At 36.6% G+C, this 15,746-nt stretch overlaps 1 protein-coding gene across 2 annotated transcripts in view; it reads right to left on the bottom strand.

The window, feature by feature from the left end:
• Positions 1-417: 417 nt before the first annotated feature.
• The window catches only part of LYPLAL1 (lysophospholipase like 1), a 32,759-nt gene continuing 17,430 nt past the window's right edge, over positions 418-15,746 (bottom strand). For both annotated transcript variants that reach the window (XM_048935880.1, XM_048935881.1), the window contains exons 4-5: positions 7,739-7,854; positions 418-7,113 (exon numbers count right to left, since the gene is read on the bottom strand). In XM_048935880.1, coding sequence (XP_048791837.1) covers positions 6,874-7,113; positions 7,739-7,854 — 356 coding nt within the window. In that variant the 3' untranslated portion in view covers positions 418-6,873. The remainder of the gene's footprint in view (positions 7,114-7,738; positions 7,855-15,746) is intronic.

Below are 15,746 nucleotides of genomic sequence, written 5' to 3'. Positions count from 1 at the left end.
GGTGATCTACAGAAATTATGAGGACACTGCTGCTTCAACTGAGCATCAACAGCTCAAATTTTAGATGTGAAACAAGGGCCTTTCTATAAAAACACAGAATTCACAAACTGTTTCCTATTTGGTCAACAAAGTTGCCAAATATTTTTGTATACAGAAAAACATTGGTGACTGAGTTGTGCTATAAAAACAATAGAACATCTTGAGGATTTCACTTAATAATTCCATGTGGTCTGGCATTAATCAATTGGACATCTTCAGAAAATATATGTTTTCTTAGTGGGGAAAATACAGTTCTTCCAAGAAAGTCACCTTCAGTGTTTCACATGTTTATATTTTTGCTTAGAGAAGCATCATTTTAAAACAACAATTGAGAAGGAGCCAAGGATGATTTAATGATGCACTTACTGAAACCTCTGCAAATTGTCTTTTTTTTTTTTTTTTTTTGGTCAGCTTTCAATATACAAAATCTGCCTTGGCACTTGTAATCTTAATATCACATTCTTTTCTTTTCACCAGGACAGCTGACTTCTGGTTATGACTCATGCTAAATTATAAATACAAACAGAAGCATGGGCCACATTGCTTTCAAATAATATGCCGATATATTATTAAAAATAGACAGCCCCATCCTTCATTTTTGTTCTGGTTCATTATTTATAAAATTATTTTAAATCAGCACATGACACTCCATATCACCTTAGCACGTGCTACAAGTGACATCTCAGCATGAAAATCTTTACTTATAAAGACGAAACTACAGTCTCCTAAATGTAAAGCTCATGTATTGTGTCATGGAACCAGTTACTCCTCTTCAGGCTGACTGTCCAACAGGAGAAGGAATCTAATACTGAACAAACTTCTCCTTCCCCAAACCAGCAGAGAAGGTAAGATGACAGTCACTTGCAGATTCTAACTAAAAAAAAAAAGTCTGATACATAACAAATAAAGGAATTCTACGATTTCCAAACTCTGAGTTCCTCACTGGGTGTTTAATTTATTTAATTTAGACTGGGAACTATTTGATGGAAGTCCTGGAGAGCACTAATTTCTCTCAAAGGTGCAGGACCAACACCTAAATAAAGACAGATCTATGGATAAAACCTGATTTAAGATTCTGCATACTTGAAAAAATTCTACTGAGGACAATGCAATTATTCTCACCCAGAAAGTCACCAGTCATTACTACCTCTGCACAGCAAATACAATGATGGGAAATTCCATTTTAATTATAAATTAAGTTTGCTGCCAGAATGATGCATCATTTTAACATGCAAATTATTCTATCTTAAACTTCAAGAGAAAGTAAGCCTAAACCAGAGATCTTCCTCAGGGTCACATTAACTGGGCTAAAGATCAGTAATTAAAAATCACAGCTATGAAAGGGAAGGATGGTCAAGCATTTAACCATTCTTCCTACTCTGGAAGTTCTAAATCACTCCCTTAGAATTTCTGGCATACTACAGTGACCGAGGTTCATTGCTATTTTGGCTCCTTTCCACAAGACCTTGGCTACATTAAGTACTTCACCCCAAACCCTCCAATCTAAAAGAAAATAAACTCCATCTTTGAAGTCAGACATATTCATCAGTGGAAACCATAGGCTTTAAGGCAGTAGAGGTTGTTCATATGCTTGAGTATCAATTAGTATTTGGCTGAAATGTGCTCCAGAGAGGATTTTTTAATCTAAGATCAACAATGACGACATGCAAGCCTTGCAGTCTGATTTAGTTCTGCACGATTCAAAGGCTAAGAACCAGCAGAAGTCATATGTATAAATTCCCTATTGTATACATAATAGTAACATCGCTTGATGGCTTTTTTAATTCAAACTACAATTTTATGTTAGATGTTTACCAGTACACGTTCTGACAGACATCTTCAACTATACCAAAAGAGCACAGAGAACCAATTAATAACTCTTCTGTGGTTTTATTCTGAATATCAGATCACTAGATTGTAACTACTTTATGTTGCAGTTAATTGAGAACAATAAGCACTTTGCAAAACCCTGTGCACTGTATCCTCCAACCACAAAATACCAGCCCCATGAAGTACTGGAAAAACTGTAAGCGTACTCTGGTCTATTCTGACTGTCTTCAATCTGTTTTAAGACCCAGGCTATGGAGTCTCACTGGCTTTGTTCTAAAGAATCTAACTTCCTTGTCACTAGTAATTTACAGCCCTAGAGTAATGTTCAACACTCATTACACAAGTCTTTTTGAAAACTTGAGTTAATAAGGAACAATCAAAAATTTGATTGCTTTTTCAGAGGAGCCTATGATTTTACACAATGAAACCACAAAATATTTTGGGTGCCTCCTCACCAAGGCAGCATCTGCAGGCCTTACATGCATAACAGAAGAATAGGATTTCTGTACTTCAAATCCCACGCACAGCAACTACCTGAATATGCTAGGAAAATGAAGGTTGCCAGCCCAACTTGTTGTGCCCTGGGGAGTAAGAGGCCTTACTAGGTCCACATCACTTGCAATGTGACTTCTTTTTTTTTAATCCAGCTATTCAGAAACACAGTGGTCACCAAAGACACAGGGTACAAACTCACTTCCACCTCTCCCCAAAAAGTTTCAGTCAGCATTCCACACCTGCACGACATTACTCAAACTACTGGTCAGTAGACTAGTGCAGGATGCTCTGTCTTCACTACTTCATCTGTAATAGTTAACTAGTCTCTTATGAGAGATAAGGAGAATGAACATAACTCACTCCTACTACCCACCTAAGCAAAAGAAAGAAATCAGCTGAGATTTTCTTACAGTGAATGATGATATACTCAATACTAAACAGGCAACTGATAAATTGCCTATATAGGCACACAGGTGAACATGCACAGATGGGCAGAGGAATTAAAACCAGGTGTCTCATGTCTTTAGCTAACATTAACTATTGTAGTACAGAATGGTGATGGAGGAACTGCCTTTTCCTTCTGGTGCCCATTTATAAAGACAAATATTCTCACACACAGCTACGTATGGGAAAAACACTTGTCTCCCACATTCTGAGCCAATGCTACTGATCACTCAGTAACTAAGACATGAGTAGGATGCAGTAAAGTCCCATGGCAGCGTACAGAAAAACATCTGAGTACGTAATTTGATATTGAAAATAGAACTGCCAGCTGTTTCTTCTGAGCAGTCATATCACATTCCTCCAGTATAAGGGGATTAAAAAAAAAAAAGTTAGGAAAACACATGAATTGGTAATTGCATTACTTCCTTTTTCTAGAGTACCTTTAACTAGATGCATCACAAATACAGGTTGACTCCAGTAAGAAAAGTCATGGAATAGATGCTTTTTAAAATTTTTATTCCTGAGCTCTCTCAAACAGTGTACTTAGCTTTCCTGTTGACACATGTTCTAGGACAATAAAATGCTATTGCATTCCACCATCTATGCCTTAACAAATTTCACTATATCATAGTCCACTACGTTTCCGTTTCCATGTACTGCCATCTGGATCGCATCTTTATGAATGTAAGTTACATTCACCCACTTACTTGGCTCACTGAATCTGTAGAGACTTGTTAAATGGCTTTAAAATTTTACTAAAAAAATGAAAGCTAAAGATTTAACAGGAGAAGAGATTAAGTAGAAAATTTCCTACTTTAATGTCAAAATTAAATTACCAATGATTTTTGGCTTCTGGCTTTGATCAGCTGATTTCTGCTTTCTTTATTTACATTTGTTCTCTGCCTGCTTGTTCTAAAACACTGATTACTCAGAAGGCATACAAGTTCACAGCAAAGATCTAGTCATATTTCAGACATCTGAAATACAAATGTGTAATGTGAGAAAATTAAAAAGAGTCCAAATGCTAGTGCTTTGTTTCTGAAGCAGTGAAGAATACATTCACTGAGCATCAAAGAATTGTTTCATTTAAGCTGGTTCTCTTTTGCTCACTAAGTTGACTTTCATAAAAAATTACAGACTGGACAGTCCAAATTTCCTCATAGAACATGCCTGTTACAGCTTTGTTGCCCTGCACTGGATGCTTCAATCTAGATCCCTCTGTAAGGCTCCAGAGAGTCAACAGCACCCTCTAGTTTGGATCTCAGCTGCAGCTCTAAGCTTTGCTAGGGATTCATTTAACTCCCCCAATCGGATCATTAATAAAAATGGAAGTAACACTCAACAATTTTGAATAAGTAGCACACAACCTATTAGTTAAAAGAGAACTCTCTCCAATCTTTTAAGCATTCTACCAAGCACTTAAAACTCCACCCAGCAATTAAAAAGTACACCCTGCAGCTGTAGTACCTTGTTCTTTACTGAGATGCCCTTTTGGATAATGAACCACTGCTCTGAGCCCTAGTATCCATTTAAAAGTGAAATTTTAAAACTGTTGTAAAAACTGGCCAGGTCAAAAAGGTAAGTCCTTAGGCAGCCAAAAATCTATCTGGATTTCTCCTGTAACATTCTGTCAAGCAGCTGGGATAACTTCAGCTATTAAAATTCTCTTTTGACTAGAGATTTAATAGCAGGCCCGTGGTCTTCAAGGACCAATATTGCCTCTGGCTGGTTCTCAATTCCAACAGCAGTCCAACTTTTTCTAGGCAAAGTTTCAATCTGTTTGTCCAGTCTTAGCAAGGCACCATCTGAGGCGCAGCGCCATGCCACTCTCAACCAATGGGCTAAACATCACACTGCCCTCACTGTAGCTTCCTCCAAACCAAATGAAAACACTGTTGTTCTCTACTCTCCAAAATGTTCTTAGTTTTGAAGTCACTCACACTCTCAGATTTGGATCCCTTTAGAGCACAGACCTAACAGATTTCCAATCTTATGCCATGGTGTATCTTTTACTTGGCATTTCACTGATAGGCTGAGAAAGATGGAAGAAAACAGACAAACTGGGGACCTCACTGCTTTCTAAGAATTTCATGAAACACTGACCTTAATTGCTTCTCAGATTACATCAAGAGAACAAAACTAAACTATATTTACAGCTTCCCCCTCCCCCCCCCCCCAAAAAAAAAGAAAGAAAGAAAGAAAGAAAGAAACAGCCACAAACGTAGTGGCAAACTTAATTTCTGAACAGTATTCTGAATAGTATTTCTGATCAGTATTCTCTGATCTTGTTAAAATCCTCCCTGCAAAAAACTTGCCTATCTCCCATCCAGCCACAGTTGTCACCAAAACAAATTACCACCTTGCATTACCAATGGTTCAAACAGCTTCCTGGTAGAAACGGCAGGAGGAACAGAAAATGGTGCAAATCTCTAAATGATGTACCATCACTCAAATGTTAAAACTGCACTTGTGAACAACTGCAATTAGAGTTGGGCCAGGGCAAAGTTAGCTCAGCTGCTTCTGAACACACCTGTTTCAATTTAATTTGTAATTAAGAAGCCTAGGGCACCAGAGGGAAAAAAAAAAAAAAGAAAAAAAAAAAGCTTTTCAGTTACTATTTCAAACAGCAGAGATTTCATGTGCCATTTAAAATCCTGTTTTTCAGAACAGACTGCTGACTTGCTAACGCTAGCAGAATGAAATAAAGGAAAATATTTTTAGCAGCAGGAAGTTGTTACTTGCTACTGCCAATTACATGCCTTGTACTTGAACAGTGACATTTTTCCCCCTTTGCTTATTCCTGAAGATAGGTAAAAGCTGGCTTAGGTCTCCGTGCATGAGAATTTGAACAAAACTCTTAGTCCCCTTGAGCTGGCCGACACTTTTGGAGTCATAGCCAATACTGGCAACAATCTGCTGTGACAGAGCAAACAACAGTGTCCTAGATCCACTCTTCAGAAAAGGGGGAAGGAGAAGATTAAGCAAGAGACTTGGATCTATTGACTTTGGCAAAAGGCTGAATACCTTGTCATGCTAATAAAATTACTGAATTTGGGGGAGGAGAAATCGGGGCAGAGGGGGAAAAATAAGAAAAAGCATAAAAATTACATAAGAATATTTATACTCTGAGTTAATTTATCAAGCTGACACAAAGATGAATCATCCACCATTAAAATGGACACAAGGTTTCTTTATATCACAATTATTATTTACAACTCGTCTAAATGTTCATGGAGGAGTCAAATATCCTCATCTTTTAATTTAAAATGTGATCTTGCAAGCCAAAATAGAACTGTTGGCAAAACTAAGTTTCTACAGGAATAGTGCCCAAAGAATGATTTCTTCAAAAACAGGATATCTTACCAGGGATCATGGCACTTTTTTTTTTTTTTTTTTTTTTTTTTTTTTTTTTAAACCTACAGAGTGAGAGACACAGGGCTCAAGGAACTCACATAAAAGTAGGACTCTAAGAAACACCACAATGACACAAAGCAATACCAAGGGCCTGTGGTGTAGACAGACATTTGCTACTTTTGACTCATTTGAAAACTCTATCACAAAGATCAGTTATTTTTCTGAAGTACCATACAACTCTGCTTTGACACATTAATTCCCACATACCCAAATTTCTCGTGAAGCCAATACAGTTGCTCTAAGTTAACTAATCTGAATTGTACATGGAAAGGTAAATGTCCATTATTTAACCACTGCTCTCTACTCTACTTTTAAACCAGTGGACGCAACCATAGCATTGTGTTCTGAGGTTGAAAAGTATGCAAAAAAAGAAATAAGTATCTTAGAAATGCTCAACTTTACTTCCTGAATATTGTTTGGATAATCTAAGACAGTTTTTAATACTAACAGTCATTACGCCAATAGACTGACAAGGATATGTATTTAAAAAACTGTACAAGAAAACAAAAAAAGAAATCCATATGATAAAGTGGGTGTTAGTAGCCAGCACCATCAAGTCACTATTGAACTCTATGGAATATAACAGCATCTACCTGAATGTGTGCCTATATAAACCCGCAAACAATAGGAAATACATGAATACTACATCTTTTATTCATTTGACTTTTCAGCTTCAATAGGCAACTTCTTTAGAATCCAGGTTTTAAGTTCTTCTATTTCATTTCTGTTTAACTCATGATTGAGGTTTGGAAAAGTATGAAGAGAAGTTGATACTCCCAGTGACTTTAACATCTTGTTCGTTTCTTCACCCCAAGAATACAGAACTAGGTCATCAGCAGTTCCATGACACTGAAATAATTCTGGAAGAACACTTTCATTTCTTTTCAAAGCCTAGATGGAGAAGAAACACTGTGTAACACATCGCCATACATTTTCAAAGAATATTTACAATTACATGCTGACAATTTACATAACACTTCAATTTACTAACCTGCCTATTAGTGCAGATATTGTACTGTCTCTATAAAAGCAAACTAAGAAATGTTGCAGGAAAAAAAAACTGCATTTCAAGTTCCAGTGGTAAGTCTTAACTAATGATAAGGCTTAAATTTAAGACTATGTCCCTTTCCAAACAAGAGAAAGGAAATAAATTCATGGCAGCAGATGGAGCCAATGAGCATTGTAATTCACTATAAATTTTCAAAGAGCAGTTACACCTTACATGGACTCTAAAAACTACTGACAACTTTCAAAGCATTTAGTTTGTTAATTCTCTTTCTGCATTGATTTAGTCTGAAAAAAGTAGTTGTACTGTCTGTTCAAAAAGCAACAAAACATTATGTAAGGACAGTTTTAAAGCCTTATTTCTCTAACACTCTTCTTACCTGTTTAAAGGAAATGTAAGTTTAGAATGTTAATCTAATATCTCAGATGCAGAAACATGCTATATTTGATTTTAATTATCACGCTTTTCTTTAAGCCAAGCAACATTACTGTAAAAACTTTTCACACTCACCTCATATACAGCAGAATCTTTATTGAGAAAACTAGACAGTGCAAAGACTCCTGCCAGATCTTGATGAAACCTATATGCTAAATGCATTGCCATTCCACCTCCCATAGAAAAGCCTCCTATGGTGGAACAAAACAAACAAATACAGGATTTTACTATACATTTGTAATCCACTTCGATTGTTTTTATCTTCAGACCTTTTATGCATAATGCAACAGAAAACTATATTGTTATCTTGTTACTTAAACATCTTAAATCGAAAGTTGATTCAATTCAGAAGTTGGACAGCTAAAGAGCCACTACAATTTCATCACTAGGTAAGAAAAAACAAACCAAAACACTCTGACTTTAGAAGCTGTTTGCATATGTCCTATTTCAGATACTTGAACGTTATGTATATATATTTGTATATGAATAAAGCAAAATCCTATGAACAAAATTCTCCTGTTTTTAAGGTTAATACAATTTAAGCATAAAAGACCTGTTTTGCTGTTGTATATAACCAATAAACACTCACATTAAGCTACTCAGAGTTTGAGGCTTTTTGCTGTTGTTACTCTTAAAATAGACAACAAATAGGAAAAAAAACAGTGAGGTAGCCCACCTCAGTTTATAGAATGATTTATGTTGTAAGGGACCTCAAAGATTCAACACCCGTACCAATCAACAGAGGCAACTGAGTTCTAACAAGATCTCTGATCTAACAGCCTTCTGTTAAATACCTATCTTAAACTGCACTACTTTCTTATGCAAGAATTCCTCAGGGATGATTTTTACATGACAAATACTCATTAGTAAAGAAGTCCAGACCACTGCATTACTTCACAAAGGCGCGGTAGGTAAGGTACTACACTGACTGCATCCAGATAACGACTAGCATGAAGAATGATTGGCTGGCTAAAACATCTCTAGCACACAGATAACTGGCAGAAAGGTTGTGACAGCAGCCATGCTCAGAACAGCGCAAGTACACGTGTACTAATGAAATCATTAGTTTATACCAAGCTGTTAACTAGTGTTAATTAGTAGCAAAATTCTGTATCCAAATGTTAATTAGTAGCAAAATTCTGTATCCAGACCTTTTAATGCAGAAGACCTGGAGATACAGCTTGAAGGAAAAATAAAAGTAGACAAAACATGCACCCAATTAACTTAGTCTTCTGAAGTGATCAAATGGAGATGTGAAAATGAACAAAGTTCTTCTGTAAGGACTATGCGAGCCCTCTGTTTTGAGTTTGTTCTGTTGTACACTTAAGTTTCATATTCATACCGGTTGCTGTACAAAACTCAACAAGTGCAACGCCTCTTCAGTACTGAAACTGAGTCCAGTGATATTCAACTTTGATACTTCATTGGCTGCTGCAACCACATGCAATATCCTTGGGGCACACAAGCTCAGAAGCAGAAAATGCTGCACTTTGTAATTATTATTTGGTCATAGAGAGACAGCCTTGAACAGGGAAGCGTCCTCCAGTAAATATAATTGTAGGTCCCACAAGGTCTAAGACCCTTCTAGCTCACAGAACATCTTGTATTGTAACTGGAAGATCTGGCTTGACTTGTGTAGAAATTTTCCTACAAACACTAGACTAATCCAATCAATGTGTTCAGCTTCTCTCATACAATAGTATTTTTAATTTCTCATCAATTTGCGATCAGAATTTCTATTGAATTCCTGTTTCTTCTTTCTAGCTACTGTCATCTTGTAGTCCTGAGGTGAATATGATCAAAACTGTAACCGAAGTATCTCACTTTAACATGAATGTCAGGGAGAAAGAAGAACACAGTCTGGAACACTAGAGTCTGGCCTTCCTTTACAAATACGACCATCAGTTGAATCAGGTGAGTTGTATCTTCAAACTGGAAGATACAGCTGGAATCCCATACCAATATGCAGGGGAGCTGATAATACCCTAATACTTATCTCTGGTAAATAAAGACAGGATATGCTGTTTAAACTAAAGGTTGATTTCAAGGGTAATGTTAAAAGCAATATGCCTAAGTACTCTGTGGCAGTTCAGAAACACAGGTAGTTGAAGGATGCATGAGTAAGTAAATCCAAAACACAAACTTCACACAGTTCACATCATCTGAAGTTCTGAAGAAACTTTTCCTCACAAAAATACTGAAAACATCACTGCAAGCCTTTCACCTGCATCATCACTCCCCACCAGACAAGTTCTTTCATATGTATGAGGATTCAACAATGAAAAAGATCATGTTGCAAAAGACTCATAGAATAACCCCCAAAATTTCAACCCCACTAACCCCACATTCACAGAGAGAAAAATAAAGCCTGTGGAAGTACCTACAAATACAGCAAGTTACACAGCTATCACATAAACAACATCATGTATGGAGCTGAGTTTTTCTGTATTTTCTTCTGTGAAATCTCATCATTTCCTCCCTTTTCTTTTCATCAGTCTGAATGACATTATTACATCAGTCCTCTGCAAGATGAACTTTTATATTATAATAGTTTACAAAAAAGTGCAGATATGCTTTGCCCACACAGAAAATAAAGCCTGCTTTGAATGTTTTTGAATACAAAAAAGTTTGCATTGAAAACTCATTACTAGTTTGTAAATGATTTAATCTAAAATTTTGTACTGAGTTAGTCACAGTCTGGCAACCCTATCAGCAATTACTCACTAGCAGTCTTTGACAATGCAGTCACCTTCTGTTTAGAAGAATATTAGGTAATGGTTCTTTCATGTGGCTCATACTACTATAAGAAAAATGTAATACAAAGGACAGCTAGCTCTTTGAAATTGGTTTTCCAGAAGAAAACCTGAATTTTATCACTTAACACCACAATAATCAGTGAAGACACACCACGTAGTAAATACTTTGAAACAATTTGAATAAGCATTTGCCGTTGGAAGCAAACCTCAACTACAAGAAGCATGATACTGTAAATGTAAATTTGACATAATGCCAAAAAAAGGTATGAAACTACTACAGGAATTCAGGTTTCAGATTAAGGAAAAATATATTAGAAGATATTACAAGGAATAATGTATGAAGTGACAGAACACACGCAACACAGAGAAGTACAAGATGCTTATATACACTTATCATCTCAGCATAACCAATACCTAGATTCTACAGCATTGTTAAGATTGTCATGAATTAATCAAGAGAAAAAATCACACTGCAGCATTTTACCTTAGATAGGCAAGACCTTCTCTTGAGATAAATGTATATGCCAGAACAGAAAGGCTGTGAACAAAGTTCAGATTTTACTAACATGCTTTTACAGAAAACCTGTGTTCATTTTCTATTTTTTTCACTTCATATCTATTTTTTAAAGAGATTTGCAATCAATAACTAAAAAATTAAGCGACCGAGGAGCATTGTTTCTTAGTATTATGTTGCCTGCTATACAAAAGAGGTTTAGGCACAGGCTAAGTAAGCATAAGCACATATAAAACAGGCTCAATTCAGTAGAGCAGGTTCCTCTAACAAAGAAACTTCACTCAAACATGCATTTATGACCTCAAATCTGCTTCTGTGTAGTCTGGTTTCTAGGTAAGACCTACCCCTGCAATGAAAATAAAGCTGCTTGTAATTTGCTTTGTTAATTAAGAAAAATTTTTTGCTAATCACAAAAGATCTGTTGAAATCAAGGGGATTTCACACTTCCAAATTAAAGAGTGTGAATCAGAAGGAAACTCCCAAGGTCTACTTTATTAATAACAAAACATTCTTGACTGGAATAACATGTAGCAATACTAAGAAAATACCCCAACCATATGGTGATATAACACTGAAGAGAGAATGAATTACTTGTACGTAATTTATTCATGCTTGAAAAAACCAAACTTTTATCACTACTGCCACTTTTTAGTGATAAAACCATTTTAGAGTTTATAAGTAGCCTAAAGAACATTCTAAAGGTAAAGGTCTTTGTATAAAACCTTGAGCTCACTTGTGCTATGGACATTGATTTCTATTAATTTTCTCATTATTTCTATCAGTTTGAAATACTAATGCGGTTTGTGACGGTGCTTTAATATTATGTTCAGGAAACCAAATATTTATCTACTGTCACACTTCATTTTTATTCATTTCTTTGTATTAAGTAAAACAACATTTGAGTTTGTATCCAAGAAAGTGAATAAACATTATCTAGCACAAAGATTTATTTTGCTCCCTCCCTCTCAAGCATTCTGTGTACAGGAGAGAACGTTAACTGTCTTCTCTGTGCTGCACTTAGTACCTGCAATGATTCATTCCTGAATTCAGGAAGCTCTTCACATTTTCCTAGGGGAATGAAAACTTAAACAGTTTCAATACTGTTGATTCCTTCTTGATTTATAAATCTGACAGTAAAATCATAAAAATGGTTTGAACTGACAGACCTTTACCATCTAGTTCCAACTTTCTGCCCATAACATCAAATTCCACATGGCCCCATCCAACCTGGCCTTGAACACTTTCAGGGTTGGGACATCCACAGCTTCTCTGGGCAACCTGGTCCAGTGCCCCACCACCTTTACAATAAAGAATATTTTACTAATACCTAATCTAAATCTACTCTTTTAAAGTCATTATTCCTTGTATTACCTAAAGAGACTCTGATGGAGCCTCTCCCCATCTTTCTTGTAAACCTATAGGATCATATGGAATTACAGACTAGTTTGGGTTGGAAAGCACCTTGAAGTCCATCTGGTTGCAACCTCTTGAGTTTGTGATTTTCCAAGAGCCTCTTGTTTACCCATACAGGCTTCCTGGACTTTCTGACTTCGTCTTTCTTGGGATTCAACACTCCAGAGTCTGGAGGAGATGACCCTTGAACAGCAAACTAGATTTCTTGCACCCCTCCTCTCTCCAGGGCTTTATCACAAGGGACTAGACCTGAAAAAGCCAAATTATGCTCTCAAGTCCAGGATTGCAAGCTTGTTGTGAGCCTCCTCATTGCCCAAAGTATCGTGAACTTCACTAATTCATGGCCACTGAAGCTGTCCTTGAGCTTCACATTCCCCACAAGTCACACTTCAGCAAGACAAGGTCCAGCACAGCACCTCTCCTCTTTGGCACCCCTATTACTTGGAGAAGGAAGCCTTAATCATTTTGTTACATGTACTGATTATGGTGATTTACAAAACAGTGAACCAGGTCATTTTTAAGTCTTTCCCATATGATTATTAAAAAGTGATTGAAGCTGTGGTTTTGTTTTTTTTTTTTTTTCCCAGTAAAAATCACAGTGGCAGGAAACAATTTTAATTATTAATCACATTTTTACAACAATTCTGACATGCACATGGAGTGCAGATCTGCTATTTGTGGAGACAAAGCATGAACTCCTCTCTCACGAGTTACTGTTGCAGAATTAGAAACTAGTTCATTATAGCACAGCATCAAGAGGAAAAGTGGCTAAGCATAGACTTTTAACACAAGGATACAGATTTGGATGTAGGAGTGGGTTTTGAAGTGCTTATTTTAACTATTAGAGAAACAAAAGAAGAAATGTTGTTTATTTTTCATCTACCCTGTATTTCTTCAGATTTGTCAGCGCAGCTTTGGTAACAAAGTGGCAAGAGATGAATGTCACAGCATCTGTACCAGCACTGTGAAACAGAGACAATTACCCTCCTGTTCTGTTGGGCTACACCAGCAGCTGGCAATTGCCTTTGCTCATTCTGTTATCATCACAATATATTATGCGCTCTTGCCTAGTTTTCTTTTTGTTTTCATAGCATTTTTCATTCTCCATTTCTCCTTTTTGAAATTTCAACTTACAGTTGCTTTAATCAGTTTATTATCATGAATTTTCCTAAAGCTACATTTCAGTTTACTTTCTGCTCTCCCTAAGGACTTTCTGTGATTTACCTTCTATTAATGGTAACAGCAAATCCTTGTTCTACACATCAACTGCAAAGAAGCTGACTTTCTGTTCTGACCTTCCTTTTTCCATATATGAATGCAAGTATTATATGCATTTAACAGTTCTCATATATGAATATCAGAGAAGAGTACAAATATACCAGTGAAACAGCAAATTCCCTTCTCCACAAAAGTCCCAGAACACTGCTCCTGTGTAAGTGCTTTAACATGTACTTTATCTCAAGTGAATTTCCCCGTATCATCCTTTTTCTCCTTTATTTTTGGAACTTCACTAACCATTAAACTTACAAACTAGCAGGACTGAAATGAATGGCTTAACCCCTAACAGCATTTCTATTCTGTTTGTTACTCACTGTCTTTACAAGAACAAAGACAAATTCCCTTGACTGGCTCAGCCACTTCCTGTACTCTGGAATAAATTTGCTATTCAACTTTCCCACTATAAAAATACCAGCATATTTGAACGTGTATTTAAGTGACACAAGTTTTACAGTCTTCTTGTAAAAAGTATACAGCAGTTTCTGAAGCATCACATTAGTTAAACAATAATCTCATTGTGTATTTTCAACTGAAGTACGTGGTAGAATAGAACATAAGCAGTCAACGTTCAGAGCTAGAAGAAAAGTAAAAGCCATGAAGTCTCAAATGAGTTTTCATTCAGATGCTACCCTACCAGAGCTAAGGATCTGGCCACACCTCAAATGTGTTCATGATTGTTTCTGATGATGACAATATAGCACTCCCACCACACCTAGCTGTATTTTTTACACTAAGCTCAGTCTGGTAATATTGAGGTTGATTTCTGAAATACCTTTATCTGTAGACCTCATAGCCCATGCGTTACAGTGCCTAGCTTAGAGACATGTACCTCTTCTCCCTCCTCCTGGCTATAACCAGCAGTAATGGGAAAGAGGCACGATGACATAAGATACTCCAAAATCATCTTTTCTCCAACCAAGAAAAGCTTTAATTTGCTTTACAAGAGGAGCAGAAGAGGAGTACCTTTGAGGCCAAATCAGAACGAAAGAAGGGAAGAAAATTAGGTGAAAGAGCACTAGGGAAAAAAGATCATTAAACATGCATCAAGAAAAATGAATTTTAGAAAACTTGCTTTCCAACTCCTGCCATTTATCTCTCAGCTTTGCTTGCTACTCCCATCTATACATTTTTATTACCTCATGCCTTTGCTTCTTCCATGCAACCTGGTATATACTTGCAAACTCATCTGGAATGCTAATCCTTCTCTCCTTTCAACTCTCTCCTTAAAAAAAATGGAACATTTATTTTGTTTCACTGCAGAAAGTACTATCTATGACTCAAATACCAAACCTCTGGCAAATATATACTGTGCTGCTTGCAGTAAAAATACTTATCTTCTGTAAAACAGAGGACCTTAAGAAGAATTATAAATGAGATGGCACTAATGCTGTCTACTAGGAAAGGCTTACACTAGGGAAAGGTTTAAAACAGAAAAACCAGGAGAGTGATTCTAGGTTGATGTGGGAAAGTTGTAATTCGAGATCTTTTAGTAAAAAAAAAAGACAGAAAAGCAACGGTAAGGATTTGCTTAAGTAGCACTGAATCTGCACTGACATATGAAGATGGATTAGAGAACTTGACCTTGTTAAGCCTTTCTCTTCTATGACCCCATAGGCACAGATGTGAAGTAAGTGCATGTCAACGTGCACTCTGTGGCACGTCTCAAAGTAGTTCACGCTGTGTTTTAATGAATTATTGTTGATATTTTATCTTCTCATATTTACAGAATCTTCTCTCTGGGATGTCAAAGCAAAGGTTTTTCCTCCCCATCCTATTCTCACACACACTGAGAAATGGAAATGCTAATATTTACAAGAGGCACAGAACTTTCATGTTACTTCCACCATGGTTCAGTAGCTGTGTAAGAAGTCTAGCAATAAACAAAAGTGGTTGTGTGTCTTGTTATTGTTACAGTACAAGGGGTCAGGAATTGTGTGTGTGTGTTTTGGCACACAGTCAAATCTACAGGACTGTTATTGGAAGTTTATTTTCACTGGCTGCTTACACAAGTGACTACAGGTGGCAGAGCCCCACTGTGCTTGGATCAGCATTTCTGTACTACACAAAAAGTGACCTGTAAAGTAGGGAAGAAGTACTCAATCAAGAACAATAGAGAACAAAA

The sequence above is a fragment of the Lagopus muta genome, chromosome 2 (genome assembly GCF_023343835.1).
Source record: "Lagopus muta isolate bLagMut1 chromosome 2, bLagMut1 primary, whole genome shotgun sequence".
NCBI lineage: Eukaryota > Metazoa > Chordata > Aves > Galliformes > Phasianidae > Lagopus > Lagopus muta.
The sequence above is the reverse complement of the archived record's forward strand: the minus strand, read 5'-3'. Positions and strand labels throughout refer to the sequence as shown.